The sequence below is a fragment of the Callithrix jacchus genome, chromosome X (genome assembly GCF_049354715.1).
Source record: "Callithrix jacchus isolate 240 chromosome X, calJac240_pri, whole genome shotgun sequence".
Taxonomy (NCBI): Eukaryota; Metazoa; Chordata; class Mammalia; order Primates; family Cebidae; genus Callithrix; species Callithrix jacchus.
The window spans coordinates 88,944,372-88,969,556 of NC_133524.1; the positions used below are offsets into that span (position 1 = coordinate 88,944,372).

General features: G+C 35.8%; 1 protein-coding gene across 3 annotated transcripts in view; it reads left to right on the forward strand.

Moving 5' to 3' along the window:
* The window catches only part of PCDH11X (protocadherin 11 X-linked), an 804,948-nt gene that overhangs the window by 539,865 nt on the left and 239,898 nt on the right, over positions 1 to 25,185 (forward strand). For all 3 annotated transcript variants that reach the window (XM_078363016.1, XM_003735778.6, XM_054251183.2), the window contains exon 6: positions 15,181 to 15,379. In XM_078363016.1, the coding sequence (XP_078219142.1) occupies positions 15,181 to 15,379 (199 nt within the window). The remainder of the gene's footprint in view (positions 1 to 15,180; positions 15,380 to 25,185) is intronic.

Sequence of the window (25,185 nt, forward strand, 5' to 3'; positions counted from 1 at the left end):
AAGAATTAGCTTATGTTTATATGTATTTTCAATTATTACATTAAATATATTTGCTAGTAGTATCTAGTTAAAGATTATTGCCTATTTGAAGTATTTACTTGTTCAAATGACTTTTAATATGTTTTGTTTGTTAAACGTAATTTTTTAAATAACCCCAGAAAGAAATTAAGAAATATTGATGGGCCTAGACTTTTGAAAAACATCGTGCATATGTGAATGCATGTGCATGTGCGTGTGTCTGTGTGTGTGTGTGTGTGTGTGTGTGTATGTGTGTATTCTTCCAACCATCAATATATATTCTTTCTGACCTTCTTTCTCCTTTGAGGTCTGAGATCATATTTTTAAATGTATATATCACAACATATTTTGCTGTTATTTAAATCAGAATAAAATCTATTTCATAAAATGAACCACAAACTGACATGTCAAACTTATTTTAAAAAATCAATTGTGGGGTGAGCAATTGTCTTTAAATTGAATTTATCCCATCTCTCATGACCAGTTTCCAACTTTAGCGTTTACCCTGCTAACATCGAGTAACTTGTGTTATTTTTCTCTAAGTGATATAATATTTTGCTTTTACTTTATTACTACAATAAAATTTTAATAGATTCATAAATAAGCAATGTTAGAGGAGCATGAAAAGTAACCAGATTTAACAAACACACTGAAGAGATTTGAGGATTTGCATTTTCACATAGCCATGGAACAAAAAGGGTCTAGCAGCAAATTCACCGCTCAACAATAGAGCTCAATTAATTCATTTGTGCCGTATTCCTATTAGGATTTTTAAGCTGCCTGGTTGTCTGTGATGACTAAGTCAACGTGAAGTCTAGATTAGTAAAACATATTTCAAAGACTGATGTCAAAACAGAAGCAATTGTTAAGAGTGTGCTACTCTTTCTGTAGGTAAAATAAATAGCACTTGGTTCTTCCTCTTTTCAGTATCACTTTCGGCAAAAAAAAAAAAAAAAAATTCTGTACTTATTTGTGGCAATAACTTAATATTCCAATATGTTTAATTTAACATTCTTTAAATGTAAACATGATTAGCTAATGGCAGTTTTCAAAGTACCACCAGTTCTAACTCCTGACCCTTATGTCAGTTACTAATGAGTCACTTGTGTTTTACATTATGATCAGGAAACATGTTCAAAATATTTTTGAAAAACAAATTCTTTTCCAGGAATGTTGGGAACAAGTAATACTAAAAACATTTCAGACATCCAAGGAAACATTTTCAAAATTATTAATATATACAAATATAATTCATCAATTTTGCCAAGTAAAAGTGAATATATTCATGTTTAAGAATTAGTCTCTTATTTTTAAGATAATCCTATGACTTTTGAATGTTACAGAACTTAATCATTCATAGATAACAAACTGTAATCATGATTTCTCTGGTCAATATGATGTATTTTTGATCCTCAAAGAGGATATACGGGCAATAAAAATCCAGGAAATATTGTCCATAATGATTTCAAATGACTAATATTATCAATTTAGAAAGATAATTTTGTGTAGATTCATTTTTGATTATTAAGAAAAATAGTGATCTAAGTTTCACAGTTTTTATTTCATAGTTTTACTGTAAGTTGTCTTACAGTAATGGTCCTTTAATGAGTGTCAAGGCAAGAGATGTGATTTAATATAATATTGTGGCAAAAGGAGATATCTATAGAATAAAAATTATGAAATAATCATATTCCAAAATTGTTCTAATTATGGTACAGTCTGACATCATTAGAATTTCATTACTCCAGTATGGTCATTCGTATTAAAATGGTAAATGAGAGTCTATTATAAACATATTTAGAAAATCAGCATAGCATACCCAGTTTTCTTTCAGACATACATATAAAGGTATGTGTTTCTGAAATTGTCAAAGAGCCATATCTTAATCTGTTCAGGCTGCTATAATAAAATACTATTAACTAGGTGGCTTATAAACCACAGATATTTATTTCTCACAGTTCTGGAGACTAAGAAGGCCTAGATCAAGGTATTGGCAAATTCAGTATCTGGTGAGGGCTCACTTACTGGTTCATAGACAAGGAGGCGTCTTTTCACTGTGTACTCACATGTCAGAAGGGGTAGGAGGTTTTTGAAGTCACTTGTATAAGGGCACTAATGTGATTAATGAGGGATCCGCCCTCATGACCTAAGCACCTCCCAAAGGCTAACTTCCAGATGCCATCACATCAGTGATTATATTTTAACATGAATTTTAGGGTGACACAAACATTCACTCGATGGTAGATCATATGGATTCAATAATCTGAATCTTACTTCAGACCTACTAAGACAGAACAGAATACTTGAATATTGAAACCCAGGAATTTGTGATGGCAGCTGAGGCTCTCTGGATTGGCCACTGCCATGACACCAGCTACAGTGGGGGAGGCATGGCCAGGGTTGCATGCTCCATGGAGCCTGTAGGACCAGGAACCAGTAGGAGCCCTGCCCCACTCTGAGTTGGAGGGTTGAGCCCCGCCCTCCCAGTTGTAGTTGCAGGGCCTCAACTGGGGCTGCTGCCCTAGGTATCTGGTGCTCTTGGGGTTGTGGGAAGCCCTCCTGCCCCAGCAGGCTTGAAAGTGCCTGCTCCTGCTGTCTGGCCTCTCAGCTCTCCAGGTGCCCACTCCGATTTTGGAGAAAAGTTGAGGTGCAGGCTAGGTGCTGTGGCAACCTGGTGGGGTGTGTGTGAGGTTTTGGTGGTGCTGACACACCGGCCCACTGCTACTTCAGCCCCCCTCCAGACTCTCGGCACCCACAAGCACAGGAGGGAAGCTGAGGAGGTGTGGAGGGCAGCTGGGCATGGGCCTGCAGGTGCCTTTGGGCATGAACAGCCTGGGTGCCATGGATGACATGATAGATAGTGGCAGGAGGCAGACAAGCTTTTGCTTGGAAAGGGGCAGGTCCCTGGTGAAGTCCCACCTTCTGGTCAGAGAGGGTCTGAATACTGGGGACCCTCTGACCAGTTCCTCAGACCAGAGTGAGAATATGTGCTTTTTCTGGCTCACCTATGGCTGCCCACGGACCAATCAGCATGCAGTTTCTCCTCTCTGAAGTCCATAAAAACCCCAGGACTCAGTTAGACTTGGGCAAACGACAGGATGACCTAACTGCTGATAGGAGCTGCCCACTCCGGGTCTCCTGAGAGCTGCACTGTCACTCAATAAAGCACCTCTTCACCTCGCTCACCCTCCAGTTGTCTGGATACCTCATTTTTCCTGGACGCAGGACTCAGGACCCACCAAATGGCAGGACTGAAAGAGCTATAACACAAATAGGGCTGAAACACACAACCCCACCCCAACTTGCCATGTTGGGGGTGACAAGAAGGAGAGAAGAGCACAGAAGAGAAGACCTGTGCCCTTTGGGGAGCTTGGAACTAGGAGCTCACTGAGGAGCTGTGACACCATTTTTGGGGCTCTGTGGTTCCTGGCATCACTAAGCTTCCAGATACCACCACGTTCCCTGGTGCCCACAGGGGAATTCGCTTGCAGTCCACCTGGTTTAGCCACAGCCTTGCAGGGAGCCAGTGCCCATACTGGCACCTGGAGCTGCCCACCCCACTGCAGCCAGCATACCTGGCTATGCGCAGTGGCCAGAACCTGTGCTTGCTCACTCACACACCCCTCTCTGCCCAGCATCTGGCTTGCCCTTAGTGGGCATTGGGATCCTGGCTGATAGTGAGAGCCAAGTGCAGCCTGCCAGGCCAAGTGGGTGGAACGAGCCCAGTGGGCCCAAGCAAAACTCGGGCAGAGACACCACTGGCCACAGAGGTTTCTGTCTGATGAAGCAGCACCCCGAGGACCTTGTGACATTTGCATGTTAACAGATTGACTAGGTGATTTCTACATAGCTGATGTTTTGTATTTTTTTTTTTTAATGAAAGAAAGAAAGAGAAAGACAAATGGGGAGAGAGAACAGGAGTCTTGCTCTATTGCCCAGGCTGGAATGCAATCTAAAAATAGGTATTAAAAACCTCTTTTATGCTGATAATTGTGCTTAACAGCAGAAGGAAGGAATAAGGGAAGAAAATAACAAACAGCCAACCAATATTTCATTTAAGTCTGTGAAATGCTTTGCAAATGCTGAAGAGTGATTTACTTCCAATTATGTGGTCACTTTCAAAATAGGTGTCATGTGATACAGAGAAAAATGTATGTTCTATGGACCTGGGGTGAAGAATTCTGTAAATATTCACTGAGTTTCCTTGTTCCAGGTCTGAGTTCTAATCATAGATGTCCCTGTTAATTTTCTATCTCGTTGATCTGTCGAATATTAACAATGTGGTGTCAAAGTCTCCCGCTATTGTGCGGGAGTCCAAGTCTCTTTATAAGTCATTAAGAACTTGTCTTATGTATCTGGGTGCTCCTGTATTGGGTGCATATATATTTATGATCATTGACTCCTGTTGTTGCATTGATCCTTTTACCATTATGTAATGTCCTTCTTTGTTACTTTTAGTCTTTGTTACTATTGAAGTCTATTTTGTCAGAGACGAAAGTTACAACTCCTGTTTTTATTCTTTTTTGATTTTGTTTTTGCTTTTTGCTCTCCATTTGATTGGTGAGTCTTCCTCCAATCCTTTGTTTTGAGTCTTTGTGTGTCCTTGCTTTTAAGATGGATCTGGATACAGCATACCGATGGGTTTTGACTTTTTATTCAATTTACCTGTCTGTGTCTTTGATTGGGGCATTTAATCCATTTAAATTTAGGATTCATATTGATATTTGTGAGTTTAATATTGTCATTTAATGCTAGCTGGCTATTTTGCCCATTAGTTGATACAGATTCTTCATTATGGAGATACTCTTTACCTTTTGGTAAGTTTTTGGGATGACTGATACTGGTTTTTCCTTTCTGTGTGTAATGCTTCTTTTAGAAGCTCTTGTAAAGCAGGTCTGGTGGTGATGAAATCTCTGAGTGCTTGCTTGTTTGCATAAAAATTTATTTTTCCTTCATTTATGAAACTTAGTTTGGCTGGATATGAGATTCTGAGTTGAAAATTCTTTTCTTTGAGGATACTGAATATTGACCCCCACTCTCATCTAGTTTGTAGGGTTTCTGCTGAGAGATCTGCTGTGAGTCTGATAGATTTCCCTTATGGGTAACCTGACCTTTCCAGCTGCACTTAGAATTTTATCCTTTATTTCAACCCTGGTGAATCTAACGATGATGTGTCTTGGGGTTGCTCTACTTGAGGAATATCTTTGTGGTGGTCTCTGTATTACCTGGAGTTGAGTATTGTCCTGCCTTACTAGGTGAGGAAAGTTTTCCTGAATAATATCCTGAAGAATATTTTCCAGCTTGGATTCATTCTCTTCATGACATTCAGGTACACCTATCAAATGTAAGTTAGGTCTTTTCACATAGTGCCATATTTCTTGGAGACTTTGCTCATTCCTTTTTACTCTTTCTTCTCTAATCTTGTCTTCTCATTTTATTAAGTTGGTCTTCCACCTGATATCCTTTCTTCTGCTTGATCAATTCGACTGTTAAAACCTGTGCATACTTTGCAGCGTTCTCATATTGTATTCTTCAGTTCCATTAATTCACTTATATTCCTCTCTAAATTGTCTTTTCTCGTTAGGATTTCATCAAACCTTTTTTCAAGGTTCTTAGTTTCTTTACGTTGGGCTAGAACATGTTCTTTTAACTCACAGAAGTTTCTTATTATCCACTTTCGGAAGCCTAATTCTGTTAATGGAACACACTCATTCTCCATCAGGCCTTGCTTTCCTGTTAATGAGGAACTGAGATGCCCTATAGAGGGAGAGGCATTCTGATTTTGGGTATTCTCAGCCTTTTTATGCTGGTTTCTTCCCAACATTGTAAATTTATCCGCCTGTTGTCTTTGTAATTACCGACTTTCAAATTAGGTCTCTGAGTGGACGTCCAACTTGTTGATTCTCAGTGCTGGAATCTGAGCAACCCACTGTGCCAGCTAAAACAGCAGCATTAAGATTCATGGTGCTTTTCTGCCCAGGAATCTCCAGTCTGGCTTCCCTCTTGAGTCCCTTTTTCAATCAGCTGAATGGACGACTCTGCCTTCCCGGAGCTCCAAACTTCGACCAGAAGGGGACCCAGTCCCGTTTACTCTGCACCGAGAACTGCTGCGCCAAGGCACTGGCAAAACCGCCACACTGGCCACAAGAGTTTCACTGGCTACCCGTGGGGTTCCTCCTCTGGGAATCTCCTGGTCCGTGAGCAACAAAAATTCGTCTGAAAGTGTGGCATCCTCTCGTTCTCTGCGCTTTCACTGGGAGCTACAATCCTGAGCTGCTAGTAATTGGTCATCTTGGATCTGTCTCCCATAGCTGATGTTTTGAATACTGCTGGATAGCTACTGGTTGCAGTAACTAACTATTAATTTTATCCAAAATTGCATACCCTTATCTAATTCCCAAATGTTATAAAAGGCAACAAAAGTAGTGTTACAAAGGTCCAAATAATATATTGGAGGTAAATATATAAGATTGATTTATGGGTTTTAGAGTTGGAGACTATATCTTTCTACTACTTTCTCTTCCCATCCTCAACGTAGACGTAATTAAGAAGTACATGTATATACCTTTTTAAGAACAATGAAAAGGACAGTGCTATATCAATTTACTCCTGGGACTGGAGCATAATGATTTTTTTTGGAAACCCTATAACTTGTCAGTCAGTTTGAGGTTATTTCTAATATTGTGTGTGTATATGTGTGTATGTGGGTGTAAAGTATGTAGGTATGGTGGACAGTATGTAGAGATGTTTTGTTTGTATGGAAAATAAGTAGACGGGAGCCTACTTATAGAAGAAATACATCTCTGTAGACAGAGCCACGGGTAAAAGACTACAGTAGCACTACAGATATTAGTTAATTACAATTCCTCCCCCGTCCACCCACAACTATATTTACCACAATGTTGCTTTCTGTCATCTTCCGCACTGGTATGTATTATTGCTGGAAGATGCAGCTATTTTAATTTATTATTTGATTACCTATGATGATTATAGAACTTCCATTTTTTTTTAATGTAAGAAAAGTTCAAAGGAAATATTGGTCTATTCATTTCATATTAATTTCCAGGAAATGACACATATTACATAAGTAGCAATTGTTTTTCATGTGCTAATGATAACCAGGTAAAAAAAGATGAAATAAACATGTTTCATATACACCAGAATGGGTCTAAAGCAAACAGGTTACCACTATCCATAAACTCAACACAGTAAAGAAATTGCTAGCATACTAGCTGATGTGCGCATTCTCCAAGTTTATTAGGGAAACATTCTAATAGTTATTATTTAAAAACTGATATTCATTCACCATCACAACTTTTTGTTGTGGTTTTTACTAACATTAAACAAAGAAATATTTTGATCCAAGTGTTTATGCAATTAATGAGAATGCCAAGTTTTTCCTATTTCGTTGTATGCCGCATAATTGTTCCAACATCTAATCCAAGTCAGAAACCATCTGTTGCTTGAATGACATTTGGTTTGTTTAAAATTTATCAATTAAACAGACATATTGTGTAACTATGGCAGTGGGAGAATTATTTTGCAAATATAAAGGAGGGACACCAGAGAAAAAGCAGTGTGTAAACTTGTGGCTTATTCAATGGAAACATATTTTCAAATAATTTAACAACTAGAAAAACTTAACTATTGACTAATATTCTTAAAAATAAAATGATTATTTAGAACATATGTGATCCATGATTCCATCATCTCCCAAGCCTACTTCATCACTGACAATGGAATAAGTAGTTTAGGTCTGATCTTGTTAATTATGCAAATAGACTACAGGAACAAAAAAGAAAAGGGTGAAAAGGATAGTAAAAGTTCTGAAAACCATAACAAATTAGGATGGGAATTTTAGCCTGGAATTGGAAGACTTACATGAGGCTTAACTATATTCAAACACAGGAGGGCTTGTCATATAGAAGAAGAACCACACATATTTTATGTAGCTAAAGGCAGATCTAAAGAAAATTAGTGGGAATTTCTCCTTCTGTCAATATTTTCATTGCTAGCAGCTATGAAGTCTCCTAATATACACTGTGAGCTGAAGAAACAGATACCCAAAGTTATTAAAAATAAAAGCAGAGTATGGTAGCTATGATTCTGAAAACAAACTTTGTGATAAATACTTTAGGAATTTATAAGCCTTTATTCCCCCACTTACTCCTGATATGAGGTTCTATTAGGATGGCCGAGGCTATCAGACAACTAATTCTTGATAGTCAAGGTGCTTTGGTCATTTATAAGTTTAAATGTAAGTCACTAAATATGGATGAAGTTAATGCCAAAAACAATGTAGATATTTCTACTATTCTTGTTTGACTGATAATTGGGCTTTTCATTGAAACCATTGTGTATTTTAGTTTTAATATTTGGTTTTAATATTACTCAATGGCATTTTTGGACACATGCCAGTTTCAAAGCATGTTAAGTTTCAATTCTGTCATATTTTAATTGTTAGTCAAAGAATTATAGTTTCTCAAACATCCACAATATTGTTATTTCATTTGCAAAGTTCATGCAACTGTGGTAATAGCCAATTTAATGATTTATAAGCAATAACAGTCCTGAAAGAAGAAGCTTCATCTTGCATATCTACAAATAAATTATTTCTATTCTGACTGAACTGAAATGAATTATGATTCAAGGAAAGAAGGAAAGCTGCCTGCTTATAATGCCATGTAGTCTTCTAATCGTCAAAAAATATATCTGACTCTGACACATACACACACACACACGCACACACACACACACACACAAACACACATACACACACCCCAAATACCATGAAAAATGCAATGGCAGAATAGTCAGAGCTAGGAGGTCACCTGATGCTCTGATGCTGGTACAATGGATTGTCATAAAAACCCTCCAGCACATGCTCGTGTTGTGTTACAGTACTTAAGAAAAAAAAATAGCCTTGAAGGGTAAAAACTCCAGAAACGTGAGAAATGAGACTATAAAAATTCTATGAAATGGGGCAGTGAAAAAACAATTAGGCCAACAGGTCAACTGATCCATCCTGCAAAATGACTTGAATTGGTAAAGTAGAAGGTTTTATGACTACAAATTTCAGGGTCAAATAGTAAAGGCCTGCTACACAATAAAAAGGCCTGATATGTCATCTGTGAGTTTTTACACTGGGAATTGTGATCTTCACATGGGATATGTATGCTGGCCACATAACGTATGTGAAAATCTTTAGCTTCTAACTAGGCTATTTACACACTTTATGATATATTGAGTAATAATCCTTTGGCTAAAAGACAGTACCTTTGAAAAAATGCCAAAGTCCTCTGACATCTAGAATGAAGTTGTTTACTATTATAACATGTGGGAACTTGGAATCCTAAAGTATTCTTAATAGTTTGAAATTCAAAACATTTTAAACATGAATCAAAAACAAACTTGCATATGGTAACCTTAGAAAGTAATAACCCTACATATGCTTACTATTTCTAATCAGATTTACTGGTGATGACAATGAATCTAAAGGAAGATTGGGTTAGAGTGTATTAGATTTTGACTTATGGAGTGTGCAAGGTTGTATAATAGGTAATTCTAATGAGCTTTCTCTAATATGATACTAAAGTAATCTATAATTAGAATCACAGGGTCTGTGGTGCCAGATTACCTGTCCGAAATGCCACTTGCATCATGTTATGAAATGTAAAATATTTACCGGATATTTAGTATGAAATGCTGCCTTCATGAGGTTTAATGGGCACAAGAATGTTGGCCATCCGATAACTAGTCTGTAAATGATTTATGGGAGTGACACCAGATAATTTCTGGATATTGGTATGTTCTGGAATTTTGACTGATTTGAGCTAAAAATGAGGTGTGTAGATTTTAGGGAGAAGCATCCTGTGCTATTTCTCTCTGCTACTGGCAGAAAATAACTAGCTTTTCAGGGCAAATATTTATTCATGAAAACTCCGAGATGTATTTCCATCCCATAAAGTCACTATTCCAGTCGATAGATTGTTTTAATTTCTGTGACACAGCTTCTCTGCAGGGCTAAAGACAGAAGTTTGTCATGAACAAATTACGACGTGAATATTAATGTAGTACCCCTTTTATACTGCACAATAATTATCTTTAACCAACTTTACCATATTGACAAACTTAGCCTTCTAGATCAGAGGTCTTCAAACCAGGGCCTTTAGAGCCAAATGATTGAAGAAGTTCAAGCAAAGCATTATATTTAATAATACATAAAAGTATCAAAATTTTAAATTTTAACATCCATAAGTACAGTTTTATTGGAACACAGGCAGGCCAATTCAGTTTCATATTGTCTATGGCTGTTTTTACACTACGACATTAGGTTTAAGTAGTTGAGACAGAGACTTTATTATACGGCCCACAAAGCCTAAAATATTTACTATCTAATTTTTCACAGAAAAAGTTTGTTGACCCTTCAATTCAATGGTTATAAGAGGGATCTTAGAGGATGATTAGATTATCATTCTTAAAATTGTAGATGAATGTTGTAATTTTTAAAAAATTATACTTCCAGTTCTGAGATACATGTGCAGAATGTGCAGGTTTGTTACATAGGTATACACATGCCATGGTGGTCTGCTGCACCCATCAACCCGTCATCTACATTAGGGATTTCTCCTAATGCTCTCCCTCCCCTAGCCCCAATCCCCTGACAGGCCCTGGTGTGTACTGTTCTGCTTTCTGTGTCCATGTGTTATTGTTCACCTCCCACTTATGAATGAGAACCTGTGTGTTCGGTTTTCTGTTCCTGTATTAGTTTGCTGAGAATAATGGTGTCCAGCTTTATCCATATCCCTGCAAAGGATGTGAACTCATTCTTTTTTATGGCTGCATAACATTCCATGGTATATATGTGCCACATTTTCTTTATCCAGTCTATCATTGATGGGCATTTGGCTTGGTTCCAAGTCTTTGCCACTGCGAACAGTGCCGCAGTAAACATATGTGTGCATGTGTCTTTATAGTAGAATGATTTATAATCCTTTGTATACATACCCAGTAATGGGATAGCTGAGTCAAATGGAATTTCTATTTCTAGGTCCTTGAGGAATCGCCCCGCTGTCTTCCACAATGATGAAACTAATTTACACTCCCACTAACAGTGTAAAAGTGTTATTTCTCCACATCCTCTCCAGCATCTGTTGTTTCCTGATTTTTTAATGATCACCATTCAAACTGGCATGAGATGGTATCTCATTTTGGTTTTGATTTGCATTTTTCCAACGACTACTGATGATGAGGTTTTTTCATGTTTGTTGGCTGTATAAATGTCTTCTTTTGAGAACTGTCTGCTCATATCCTTTGCCCACTTTTTCCTGGGGTTGTTGGTTTTTTCTTGTAAATTTGTTTAAGGTGTTGGTAGTTTCTGGATATTAGCCCTTTGTTAAATGGATAGATTGCAACAATGTTCTTCCATTCTGTAGGTTGCCTGTTCACTCTGATTATAGTTTCTTTAAATATTGTAAATTTTTTATATATTATGAACTTCTACAGAAATCCATCAAGCTATTGACAATGTTTTAGTTTGCTTATTTGCAATTATGCAAGTATAACCACCCAATGGGTTCACCTTGTCCACTCCCTAGACAGAGCCAATTTATCAAGACAGGGGAATTGTAGTAGAGAAAGAATAATTCACACAGATTTGGTTGTGTGGGAGTCCGGAGTTTTATTATTACTCAAACCAGTCTCCCTGAGCATTTCATGAGCAGTTTATAAGGACAACTCGGTGTGTCGGGGGAAGCCAGTAAGCCAGGAATGCTGATTGGTTGGGGATGAAATTGTAGAGATTGAAAGCTGTCTTCTTGGGCCGAGTCAGTTTCTGAGTAGGGGGCCACTAGATCAGATGAGCCAGTTTATTGATATAAGTGGTGTAGCAGGACATGCAAAATATCTTAAGCACTGAAGTTAGGAGCAGTTTAGGGAGGGTCAGAATCTTGTGGCCTCCAGCTGCATGACTCCTAAACCATAATTTCTAATTTTGTGGCTAATGTTAGTCCTACAAAGGCAATCTAGACCCCAGGCAAGAAGGAGGTCTGTTTTGCGAAAGGTCTGTTATCATCTTTGTTTTAAACTAGAAACTAAGTTTCGCCCAAAGTTAGTTCAGCCTATGCCCAGGAATGGACAAGGACAGCTTGGAGGTTAGAAGAAAGATGGAGTGTGTTAGGTTAGATACCTTTCATGGTCTCAGTCATAATTTTGCAAAGGCAGTTTCACAAGGGCTTATTTAGTACTCTGAGACTTTAGAGTTGAAGCAGCTAAACTTTTTATAAACTTTTATAAAACTCTGCTTTTGAAGAATTCAGCATTGATGATTATTTCAGTAGCTCCCTACTAAATATCTTTAGTAGTAATTAATACATGACTGACAGGCTAGATAATCCATGTATTTTAATGCCCTGTAACACAGGGTTACATTCAGATTATGTCTGTATAGACATGATAAAAAGACGACCTGAAGCTTTTATTTTGTTCTTTTCACTGTGGGTTCTAGATACAAAGATAAACAGAAAAAGGGATATTGACTAGGCAAAAGCATTCCAAAAGATATTTCAGTTACATTATTTCCCTGATAAGTGCTTTAAATCTTAGAAGGTACAATGTGGTTTACTCAGATAATACAGACAATCTCACTCTTCACAGCTTCCACACAACCCAACACTCACCCCCAAAAAAACTAAAACCAAGGCTGGGTGAGGTGGCTCACGCCTGTAATCCCAGCGCTTTGGGTGGCTTAGGCAGGGGGATTGCTTGAGCTCAAGAGTTTGAGACCAGCCTGGGCAACATGGTGAAACCCCATCTCTACCAAAAATACAAAAAATTAACTTAGCGTGGTGATACACACCTGTGGCTCCACTTACTTGGGAGGCTGAGGCGGGAGGGTCACTTGAGCCTACGAGTTGGAGGTTACAGTGAGCCGAGGTTGTGCTATTGCATTCCCTCCTGGATGACAGAGAGACCTTGTCTCAGAAAACAAAACAAAACAAACAACAGTAAAATCCCTTCCTTCTGAACTCCTCAATATTACTTAGTTCCAGCAAGCTTTTCTTTAATTCAGTTTATTTTCTGCTCATACTAATGCTGCTAAGAGTTACCTTAACCAACACCACCTGGTACTCCCTCTAATAGACCCAGAGAAATCCTGTCTCGCTGTTATACTTACATGTAGAAAATCAGCAGACTATTTCTCCTTGGGAGTAATTTTATGATGATAAAACTATTTCATAAGATATATTATATTACATATTACATACATTAGTCATTTCCTCATATTTTATAGAGATTTTAATATAAAAAATAATGGCTAAAAATTAAAGAAGATTCAAGTGAGCTACTTAAATATTATATGCATCTATTATATTTTCATGTATCTTCCAATAAGTTTGAAGTATGATATTGAAATCTTTTAATAGCTCCATCTGAAGAAATGGCTGACTATTAGACCTGAATTTGTCAAAATGTATGCATTCTGTCATGAAAATGCCTAGGACTTAAATCGTTGTAATCTTCGATGTATGTAAATCTCTTAAATAAACATTAAATCTGAGCAGGCTATGTGTAATCAAACCTTGTAGCTTCTGCTTTGTCCCCTTGGAAAACTCACTGTGGAAAATAGCAGCTGCACTGAAAGTAATGTGAATACTGGGAGCATGCCATACTGTGGGGAAGCTCAAGCTAGCTGTGTGGAAAGACCGTATAAAAAGAGACTTCAATGCTGAGAGAGGCCCATCTGTTCCAGCCACTCAAGTTCAGATGCCAGATATGTGTACATGAAGAACCCATTATGAACATTCCAGCTGGTGGCTTTACTGGAGTCATCCTAATCATCTTCAGACATTTGAGCACCCCCTACTTAAGCTAGCAGCCATTGTGGAGCAGAAATAGCTATATTTGCTGTACGCTACCTAAATTCCTGACCTAAACATTAAGAAGGACTATTGGTTTTTATGTCTCCAAAGATTACTGATGGCTCACTAGGTAACAGTAAATCAACCAAAGCACTAAACTACTGGCAGCATGAAAGTTTCAAATTATTTGAAGCTGGAATGTTCATAATGGGTTCTTCATGTACATATCTGGCACCTGAACTTGAGTGGCTGGAACAGCTGGGACTCTCTCAGCATTGAAGTCTCTTTTTATACGGTCTTTCCACACAGCTAGCTTGAGCTTCCCCACAGTATGGCATGCTCCCAGTACTCAAACTACTTTCAATGCAGCTGCTATTTTCCACGGGGGGGTTTCCAAGGTTGCAAAGCAGAAGCTACAAGGTTTGATTACACATGGCCTGCTCAGATTTAATGTGGTCTCAGGCTACATGAATATCTGAATACCAAGAGGTGATGTCCATTGGAGAGCCTATTTTTGGAGACTACTACATATAGCATAGCAATGCTGTAAACAAAAATGCTGCTACAAGATCTGGTGAAGATGTTACAGACTTCTTCTTTTGGAAGCCAAATGCTTCATGTTTATATTTTACATGTATATATATTTTTATATTCTGCTAGGAATTCCATTTATGATGATAACTATGGTTTGATTTTATAATTACCATCAACTGTTATCCGTATTATGTAATTATTTTTGATTTATTAGAAAGTGAAATCAATTTAAATGAATTCCAATTCAAAATTCTGTCCCTAAGATTTTTCTGAAGATGATGGACTTTTAGTTTTCTAAGCCTACATGATTGAATAAATGTGTGTTATTATTTATGGTTTCAGCCCACTAGCAACTTATAGAGACAGCAAAAAAGTATGGTTATATTTATCCACACTGATTATTCAAAAATAAGTTATTGTCAAACAATAGCTAAATAAATACATGTTAAAATGATGATTGGCATTCCCAGTTTGTTCAAATATGCTATAAAGCCAGCTGTCTCTTGCTTTAGAGCAAGTTGGCTTTCATTCTGCATCTGGTTGTGCCTTGTTTTGAAATATAATGGAAACAACCTTCCAAATATACCTTCAGGTGAAGAAGATTTGAACACAGAATTGCTTATCACAAAAGCCTGAAACTGTACACAAATCAAGATAATGTTAATGTGTCTTTAGCAGATAGCCGAAATAATTCATTTTCTAAATTGCAGACATTAAGCAATTAGTCAGATCATATCTGAAACCCTGTAATTTTCATTCTCCCTTTCAGTCCCAGCGGCGTGTCACATTTCACCTGCCAGAAGGCTCTCAGGAAAGCATCAGTGATGGTGGACTGGGAGACCATGATGCAGGCAGCCTTCAGAGCACATCCCATGCCCTGCCTCTTGGCTATCCTCAGGAGGAATACTTTGATCATGCTACGCCCAACAATCGCACTGAAGGGGATGGCAACTCCGATCCTGAATCTGGTAAGTGATACCTCTCTGGTCCCTCAATATAAATGGGTTTACTGTGTTTGCAATTCAAGCAGTCATAGCCATAATAACATGGGCTAATTCGTTATGTTATTGGAAACAGTGACAGTTGTTAAAAGGTAAACATACAGAATTAGATGGATGGCATATATGCAGCAGTTGATAATATTTGAAATGTATGATCATAACTACTTTGAATGAAATTTATTGTAGTGACTTTGTTAAGGCATAGGTAGAATTTTCCATTTATGTATACCTGTATATTTATTTGTATATAAACAACCAATTTATTTTATTTTATTCATTCATTTATGGAGGTATAAATTTTTTCGAATATACAAAAGTTATTATCTAGATTTTATCTTTATTTTTAGTAGAGATAAAAAACATTGACAGTTATTTTCTTCCTGAGGAAATAAGAGAGATCCTGACTCCAATGTTGGAGAGTGTGTCTGAGGTTTTCAATAACATACTGAAATCACATCCCTGCGCCATGTTACTGTTTAGAAAGGTATTCACATAACATTTTGTCTTCAGACAGAAGGCACAAAATCTGTGTTTTGCAAATTCCAAAGATGTTGAAGTCTTTAATATGACCATAGAGTTGATATTAAATAAAACTTCATTAAATGTATTATCTTGAACATGTAGTGACCAACCCTGCTGATTTATAATTTCAGGAAATACAAAATTTGATAAGGTATACATTTCTCAGAAGATTTTTGAGATCAAAAGTAGCTACAATTTGCTCCATATGTGTTATATACATAAAAGTATGTAGGTACAAAAAAGCATATAATACATGTGAGAGAAAAGTCATAGCCATAAACCAATACAAAAAAAAATGGGCCAAATACCTGACATAAACATAAATAAAGTAATATACACTGGACATTTTGAAAGGTATTTTTGAGCATTATGGAATACAGGGATGTATCATTCAAATAAAGCATCTAGGCTTTAGAAAAAATAGCTTCCCTATCTTTGTATTTTAATCCTCTATTTTTGAAACTTCAAAAAATAAGGGAAATGGATTGGTTAAACATTATGATATAATCTAAGGCTAAACATGTGGAACCAATGACGACATAGCATCAGCGTTTTCTCCCTACAAATGTAGATGCTGTATATTATAGGTATTTTCAATACAAAAAATATTAGAGATTTTTGAGTCAGCAAGTGCAGATAGTCCTAAACATCTGCTATCTTCATTTTCAATTTTATACTTGGAATAAATAATCAACATTCATTCTGAGGATGAAAAATTCTCCTATACTTTGTGTCACTAAACCATCTTTAATTTACTTCATATATATGCACAACATAATGACGCCTGGTAGAAATACATAGTTGTGATTTTATTTACTTGTGTAATGAACTAAGAGCCAATCTCTAATAAGTAAAAAATATACATTAAGCAAGCATGCCACTGATCTTTTTTACTTCATAAATTATTATTTTAGTTGTAGGTCTATCATGCCCTGTTAAATGGTAAGAATATAGAAATGAAATAAGGATCATTTTTATAAACTACAAAGAGATGATGATTCATTTGCACATGACAGGTGTTACCATTCCTCTTTCATAGAGGATTGCATAGCAACAATTAAAGAGTAAGCTCAGCATAAGCAGCCGCAGTGCACATCTAATCCTGAAATAAAATTCTAACTGAATGGGACTCAAATGGAATATTGTTGAAAATAAGAGGAGAAGAATTGGTATGTGTTAGAAATTATAAAACATTTAACATTAAATATAGCTTTATAAATCCCAATTATATCTAGAAATAAGTAGTTTTTTTTAAAAATATTCAAACACAGAGTTCTTAACAGAAGCTGATCTTGTTTATAGTTAAGGATGTAAGTGCTAGTATCAGTGTATTAGCTTACATACTTAGGGGCATATTAAAAAAACTTGTTTCTATTTGAAGCTAAACATTTCTTCTAATTATATTGACACTATTATCTTGACTATTAAATATCTTGTCCATGATTACAGAATAAAAGACTCACAAATTTTTTATTAAAACTTGCTAAATTGATTTTATTTTAAAATTAAGATGTCTGTGGGCAATGATAATAGTAAAGCAAATTACATATTTTGCTGCTTATTATTTTAATAAATGTATGCAAAGGGTAGAGATAATTAAAAATGAATTTCCATTTTTCTACAAGTCTAACAATATTGTTGAGTGAATATTTAAAGGTTATTTTTGCTATGAATAATACTAACAAACTGTTCTCCTACTAAACTTGAATCCTCCCCCTAAATCATGTTCCAAGAAAATTTTGGTTAGGTGTCCCATTTGGGGACAGTCTGAGGCCTTACTAAAAGTGCAAGAAGCACGATAATTTACTTGAAACGAAGTATTGTTTTAATGTGTCATAGGAGTAAAATGCTTAACAGTGAGTGAGTGTGTGTGTGTGTGTGTGTGTGTGTGTGTTTTAATTAAAAAGAAAAAAAAACTGGTTTAGAATTGGCCATAGCACAGTAATCTCTTTAGGCTAACACTGATGATAAGATACTTTGATTCTTCAGGAAGAAAGCCTATAGCTTTGAAATAGTACACAATAATGAGCTTTGTGATATGGAGCAGATGCCAATAAACTGCGCAGTGTTAGTTCATAGCACCACAAATAGGAATGTAAAGTGTTAGAGAAAATAAATGCTGTCCTTAAGCAATGGAATTAATTTATGCGGTTCCCATTTCGTATTTTGAAGTGTATTACATCTTCAATCTGCTTTCTTTCTTGCCAGTGAATTGCCAAAAATAGCACATAGTTCTGCAAATCCTTTGTAAATTTACAAAACAGAGATAAATATGACATTTGTGAATAAGGGTTTTCTGTAAAATTTGCTAGAGGGATTTATTAATACTGCTTTAAAAATATAGTTACCTGGTTGATAAAAATCTGCTGTTTAGATTAAGAAATTGCACAGTTTTATTCTCTTAAGTCTTTTGCCAAGACTTAACTTTACTTTTTAAAATAAAGAAAACAAACTCAAGCCAATCATTACTTTTTCAGGAGACAAATTTAATAAAATATCCTGTCTCATTTCATCTGAAGACTATGTAATTTTTAAATGTTATAATTGCAATCTCTTTACTGTGGCCACTGGACTAAGGGTCACTTAATGCTGTTCATACAGCTCTGTCTTCCTTGGACGACAGCCTATATTCCAAACCTTTCCTCCTACCACAGCCTCATCAAATTATTTAGCATGAACCCTGCTCTTTAAAGGTAGCTAATTGGCTAGGCGCATTGGCTCACGCCTGTAATCACAGCACTTTGGGAGGCTGAGGTGGGTGGATTACCTGAGGTCAGGAGTTCGAGACCAGTCTGACCAACATGGTGAAACCTTATCTCAAAAAAGGAAAAAATATATATTAAAAAAAAAAAGAAAAAAAAGAAATAAAGGGAGCTAATTTGTTAAAAACAAGCAAACAAACAAGCAAACAAAATAAAACCACAAAACAGAAATCCAATTAAAAACAGCATTATTGGTTGCTGCTGGGTTATTGTGGATACTGGAACAGATAATGTCTGCATTTTCAAGTAGTTTTCTGTATACATATTCATGGAGACACATGTGGCCCTGTTAAAGAACAAGTTGTGCGTCTACTTTTGCGGATTTTACATATCCAGGTATAGTGTTAACTCAGAGATTTGAGAACAGTGAGATCCTCTTAGGGGCTACTGTAAATGCATTACATATTGCCCTATGTTCCTATCTGCTTATTTTTAAGTAGCCTCAGGTAAAATATGATTTATGAGGATATGATTTTAAAATGCTTTCCAATTTCTTTTCTGAAACTCTATTCTGTTTCTATAATTCAGACTAAGTTCTGAGACATATAGAAATATTAGCAAATGTCTGCCACATTAAACTTCTGAGATTTTTTAATAGTCTATGTATATGAAGCCAGGGTTTTGTGTTTTGTCTTTAAATAGAGAATGCACTGTTACTCTTTCACTATAAGTAAGTTGGATCTAAAAGGGTAACTATTAACCTTTTTAAGTTTCTACTGATCTGCTGCTATATTATAATTTTCCAGCTTCATTTGAAGAGATGAAATAGCTATGCTTCTTTGGAAGAGAAATGGTGAAATAGAATGTTGCTGAAGAGACTCAAATCAGTCTTCAATTTACTAGCCATACATCAGTTTAATTGCAGAGAAAATCCCCCTAAAATGAAGGGGAGAATGAATTAGTTTATATCAGTATTTTAATTTTCTTCAACTGAACAAGTTATGTCATCTGAATTTTTTAAAACCTCTTCATTGTATGTGGTCATTTCACATGTGAAGTCATTCTATCTGAAAATGTTATGGCCAATCTAGTGTATAACATTTGATTTTAAAGTAATGAAATACTTGAGTGAAATTTCTTCAACTTTCCAAAAAAAGTTAATGCTTTTCTTGTTTGTGTACACCATAGTCATTTCTGCGATATGAAAGAAGAAAATATAGAGTTTCCAGAACATTTAGGGCTATAAAGTTTCTATAATTAAAATAAAGATAAATATCCATTGTTATTAACTGAAAACAATGTCTGCTAGAGTTTATCTCAGGTTAGCACATCTGTTTGACATTCATTTTTATTTCAGCATATCAGGTTTGCTTAGCACTCAAGTACACTACTAATTAATTCACAAGGAAGTAATTAATCTTTCCCTGGCAAGGCACTTTGATTGATCTTCTACTAGTAATCTAATAAATTGGTATTAAAAGTGGGAGACCAATTCAATAGACTAGAATGAGTTTCTACACAGAGAAATGCCAAACTTTCACTTGATCTGCTAAGAGTATTGACATGAAGAACACTAGGGTAATTACTAGTAAGTGGTCGAACATTTCATTATTTAAATATCTAATTCTGAAGGTAGGCAACTGAAATTAAAAAATCAAAACCAAAAACTGTGAAACTTTAAAAGAATCACCTACTAATGGGTCATTAAAACTCAGCGTTTCATAATTTAAAATATTAGGAGTGAGTTGTCTAAAAGAAAAATAAAGCAATGCAAAATTTTTTCCTGGAAAATATTGATATACTAGTACCTTGGGGAAAGCAGTGATCTAATTATTTATCTAAAAAATTCAAGGAGAAAATATGACTCAATTATAGAAAAAAGGAGTAGTATTGGTTAGTATATTTAAGAGGCCAGTAACTCTTCTGATGTGGCAGAAAATCATCTGAATCCACAGTTCAGCTAATGTTATCCATGTAACTGTTAATTAAGTGTTTTGTTTTGTTTTTGTTGCTATATGCCCATGAAAGTTTGACTCCATAGGCTCTCTAATATTTCTTTAAAATGCATTTTTGAGAAAAGTCATATATCAATTCATGTATTACAATCAAAACAAAAGTGAATGCCTTCATTTTGTTAATATTTTTACATGAAACAAATAGGAAGTACATTCCCCTTAAGAAAATGCAGTTATGCTCCCTTCAGAGGTTAATTATGTAATAAGGCCAATTCTATCTCTGCGGGATACGTAGTTTTCAGATTATTTCTTAAAACTGTGTTCATTCTTAGCCTATATAATAGTGTCAGTCCATGGTAGAGAGGGGGGAGTAAAATAATTTGAATCAGTTCAGCAAGCTTAATGTCATGTGTTTTGAAAAATTAATCAAACGATGTTTCCATGGAGTGATATTATCATTATCAATGTCAGTTACGGTCTATTTGGAAAAAGAGATTGGACTCCATGGCCCTGGGTTCTGGAAATATAGGACAAATGCTTGCTCTATTTCCTCGTCTTGCCAATAGAAAATAATATATAGCTTTATGCTGCTATTAAAATTTTTAAAATTTCATTTGCATCTATTAATATTTTTAAGGTAACAATAATATCAAAGTCACTTTTATTCTTTTTCAACTGAAATATTATTGTAATAATTGGTACTTTCTATGTTTGCCAGTTTATTTTAGTCCCTCAGTGTTATGTAAATAGTGTTACAAAAGTATCTATGTATAAATAGATTATAAAGAATGCTTTTACCTAAGAGTTCTGTCAACTGCCATTGCTTTAGCGACAATAAGGTATACCTGACAGTGATAGTAGTTCGTATAATAAATGTGCTGAGGCAGAAATAAACAGTGATCTAGTAACAGATGCTCTATGTTGTATATTAATTTTACCATTTAAACTGACATGCTTTTGAAAAGTAAATCTTTCTCTATTGAAGCTTATGAAACTTTATAAATACATCATAATAAGAAAATAGGTAAAACACATCTGATGACACCATCCTATCATATTCAACTTCCCTGTATAAGAGATTCAATCACAATGTAGACCAATTGAAAAATGACTGCTAATTTGTAGTATGTCAGCTTTATGAAGGCAACAAAGGCTTTTTTTTTTTTTTTGAGACAGAGTCTTGCTTTGTCGCCCAGGCTGGAATGCAGTGGCATGATCTCAGCTCACTGCAACCTCCAACTCCCGGGTTCAAGCAATTCTCCTGTCTCAGCCTCCTGAGTAGCTGGTACTACAGGTGCCTGCCACCACACCTGGCAAATTTTGTATTTTTAGTAGATATGGGGTTTCACCATATTGGTCAGGCTGGTCTCGAACTCTTGACCTCAGGTGATCTGCCTGACTCAGCCTCCCAAAGTGCTGGGATTACAGGTGTGAGCCACCTCGCCTGGCCAATAAAGCCTTTATGCTAGAGATAACCTTTAAAAAGTCATAGAAGTCATGAATCAAAATGAGAAGTATATCTTTAAAGTTGGAGACCTGAAGACATTTACAGGATTTTATTTAGGTTACGGTCTCTAAAATGAGTGTATCTTTAATATCTTAAATCTAATATGGATTGGATAGAGGTTTATCACTCAAAAGCAGTCCACTATAAGTAAAGCAATCTCTTGTCTTTTCTGTTTGAAAATGATAAGCACTGGGAGATTGGCACAAGCTGCCAATTGAAAGCCAATGCCATAAGGTCAGGAATGTCAATAAGCTTGAATCATCACCTAAAGTGACAGAAAATAGGTGGCCTTCCCTTCACAATAAACCTCTTGCTTCTAAATTTTTGTTAGGCTACTTACACCATATAATAAAGGTCATTTGATGTTTGTGTTTCTATAATTCATGAGCAATGAGGCTATTCATTTTATGACAACTTTTTTTCTTCTTTTAAGTCTTACTATTGCTTCTCACTTTTCTTTGCCTATAAGGCAGACTATTTGCCATTTGTTATTTTTTGTAGTTCTTTGAAAGTCAGTATAATCAGTCATTCAAGATGTAGCATTTAGGTGACTTGGAATTTCAGTAGTGTTAGCCACACACCAAGTTCTTACTTTAAAATGATTTATAAATTTTAATGAATGAGGAATATTATAGCAACATATTTTTAATCTCCATGACACTTTTAAAATTGTACAGTAACTTGCATCTTTCATAATTGCTTGCATCGACAGAATATTCAACAACTAGTGAATAAATCAAAGAATTCATTAAAAAATGAATAACTATAGACCATCTGTCTTACCATGATTTCTGCTATTTTTAAATTTACATTATTGAATGTTGAAGATGCTCAGTAGAGACTAGAATAGAGATGACAATGTTTGCTTAGCCAATTCTTTGTCTGTCTTAATCAATAATCTTAGAAATTGTTGCCTCAGTTCCACTAGGTACGTGGTCTTCATCTGGCACTTCTTTTTTTTAAATCAATCTTATGTTGGAAATGTTTGTATGTTATCTAAAAAACCTTTTTCTGAATAGTGTATATGAAATTAGCCATTAAAAGTTTTTTTTTTTCTTAGAAAATTCCCCTCTTGCAATTTGTATAGACCTCAAAGGCTCTGAAAAAGTTGGTAATTTAAAATACTATTTTGGAGTGTCTATTTAATTATATGTTAAAAATTTTTGAATGTTGAGTAAGAATTTTTATTGCAGTAATTCATTTTGTAATCACTGTTTGTGAAACCTTTTCATCACAGACCATTGTAGATAATTCATTTTAGACAATCAGCTTACATATTACAGGACTCCAATCCTTTTACTGAAATTAACTAGGTCTCTAAACTTGGGTAGGTCTTTTAACCTATCCAAAGTCTGTGTCTCTTTTTCTTTTTCTTTTTTTTTTTTTTATTTTTATTTTTTGGTCTCTTTTTCTTAATCTATATAATGAAGGGATTATAAGAATCTCTAGTGCCCCTTCTAGGGTCATAATTTTGTAACTATTAAAATCCCAGAATTTACATGTGCAGGTGGTTACCTTTGATAGTCTTTAAATTATAGAGCTCTAAGGGACCTTGAGTGCTATTTATTTAGTCCAGCTCCCTCATTATGCAAATGAGATAACTGAGATCTGGCCCTTTTAAGCAACAACTTAATGTTCTAAATTAAGATTTGATGTTTATCATTTATTGTGTTCTAAAATAAGAGTCACTGATGTTGGTAAGCAGTTACTTTTGAAATTTAAATGAAACAACTCATGGGAGAAAAGTAGTATAAAATTTAGCATTATCATCACCCAAGGGGAATGTTATAATATATCTAAATTGAAAACTTTTTATATATGTGATGAGACCCTTTATTTTTTTTAAAAGCTTCTCATTTTAAAAATGCCTTGGGGCCGGGTGCGGTGGCTCAAGCCTGTAATCCCAGCACTTTGGGAGGCTGAGGCGGGTGGATCACGAGGTCAAGAGATCGAGACCGTCCTGGTCAACACGGTGAAACCCCGTCTCTATTAAAAAAATACAAAAAATTAGCTGGGCATGGTGGCGCATGCCTGTAATCCCAGCTACTCAGGAGGCTGAGGCGGGAGAATTGTCTGAACCCAGGAGGCGGAGATTGCGGTGAGCCGAGATCGCGCCATTGCGCTCCAGCCTGGGTAACAAGAGTGAAACTCCGTCTCAAAAAAAAAAAAAAAAATGCCGTGAAAGGGCATTTGGAGCAATATGGACTGCTGATTTCTAAAATTACTCTTGGTGCTAACCAGCAAAAGTCTTGCAGGAAAAATTGTAAACATGCTGAATGATAATGATCAGTAAAATTTGCCACTCTTCACTATGCTTATCTAATGTAGTTAAATTATGTTTATGTGTGTGTATGATTACTTCTAGAGCAACTTGGACTTAAAACTGAATTTTAGAAGGTAAATTTCTTTTGAATATGATGAAACATATGTAAACAGAATCTCCAGGAGAAACACAGAATATGTGAATATATCCGTCATACATTCTGTTGTAAACTCAGCACTTCCTCTATATGAAATTCCTGTGTGACTCTATGCTTTCTGGAAGAATGAAGTCTCAGTTAATAGGGAATTGATTAGTGTGCCATATATCAAAATGTTTTGGGTAAACCCTATTATAATAGTCCTTTTTGGACAATGATTAGAACTTGAGATGAAAGTAGGATAACTTTTATAGTTATATAAATGTTCTATAAAAGTTACCCTGCTTTCAGACGGGTGTAGTGGTTCATGCCTGGAATCCCAGCACTTTGGGAGGCCGAGATGGGCAGATCACCTGATTTCAGGAGTTCAAGAACAGCCCGGCCAACATGGTGAAACCCCGTCTCTACAAAAAAATATAAAAATTAGCCAGGCATGATGGTGGGTACCTATAATCCCAGCTACTTGGGAGGCTGAGGTGGGAGAATCGCTTGAACCCGGGAAGGGGAGATTGTAGTGAGCCAAGATGGCACCACTGCACTCCAGCCTGGGTGACAGAGAGACTCTGTATTTAAAAAAAAAAAAAAAAAGAAAAGAAAACTAATCCTGATTTATTTTCTAGTTCTAGTTTTAATGGACTGAGCAGAGTACAATTCCTCTGCTCAAATC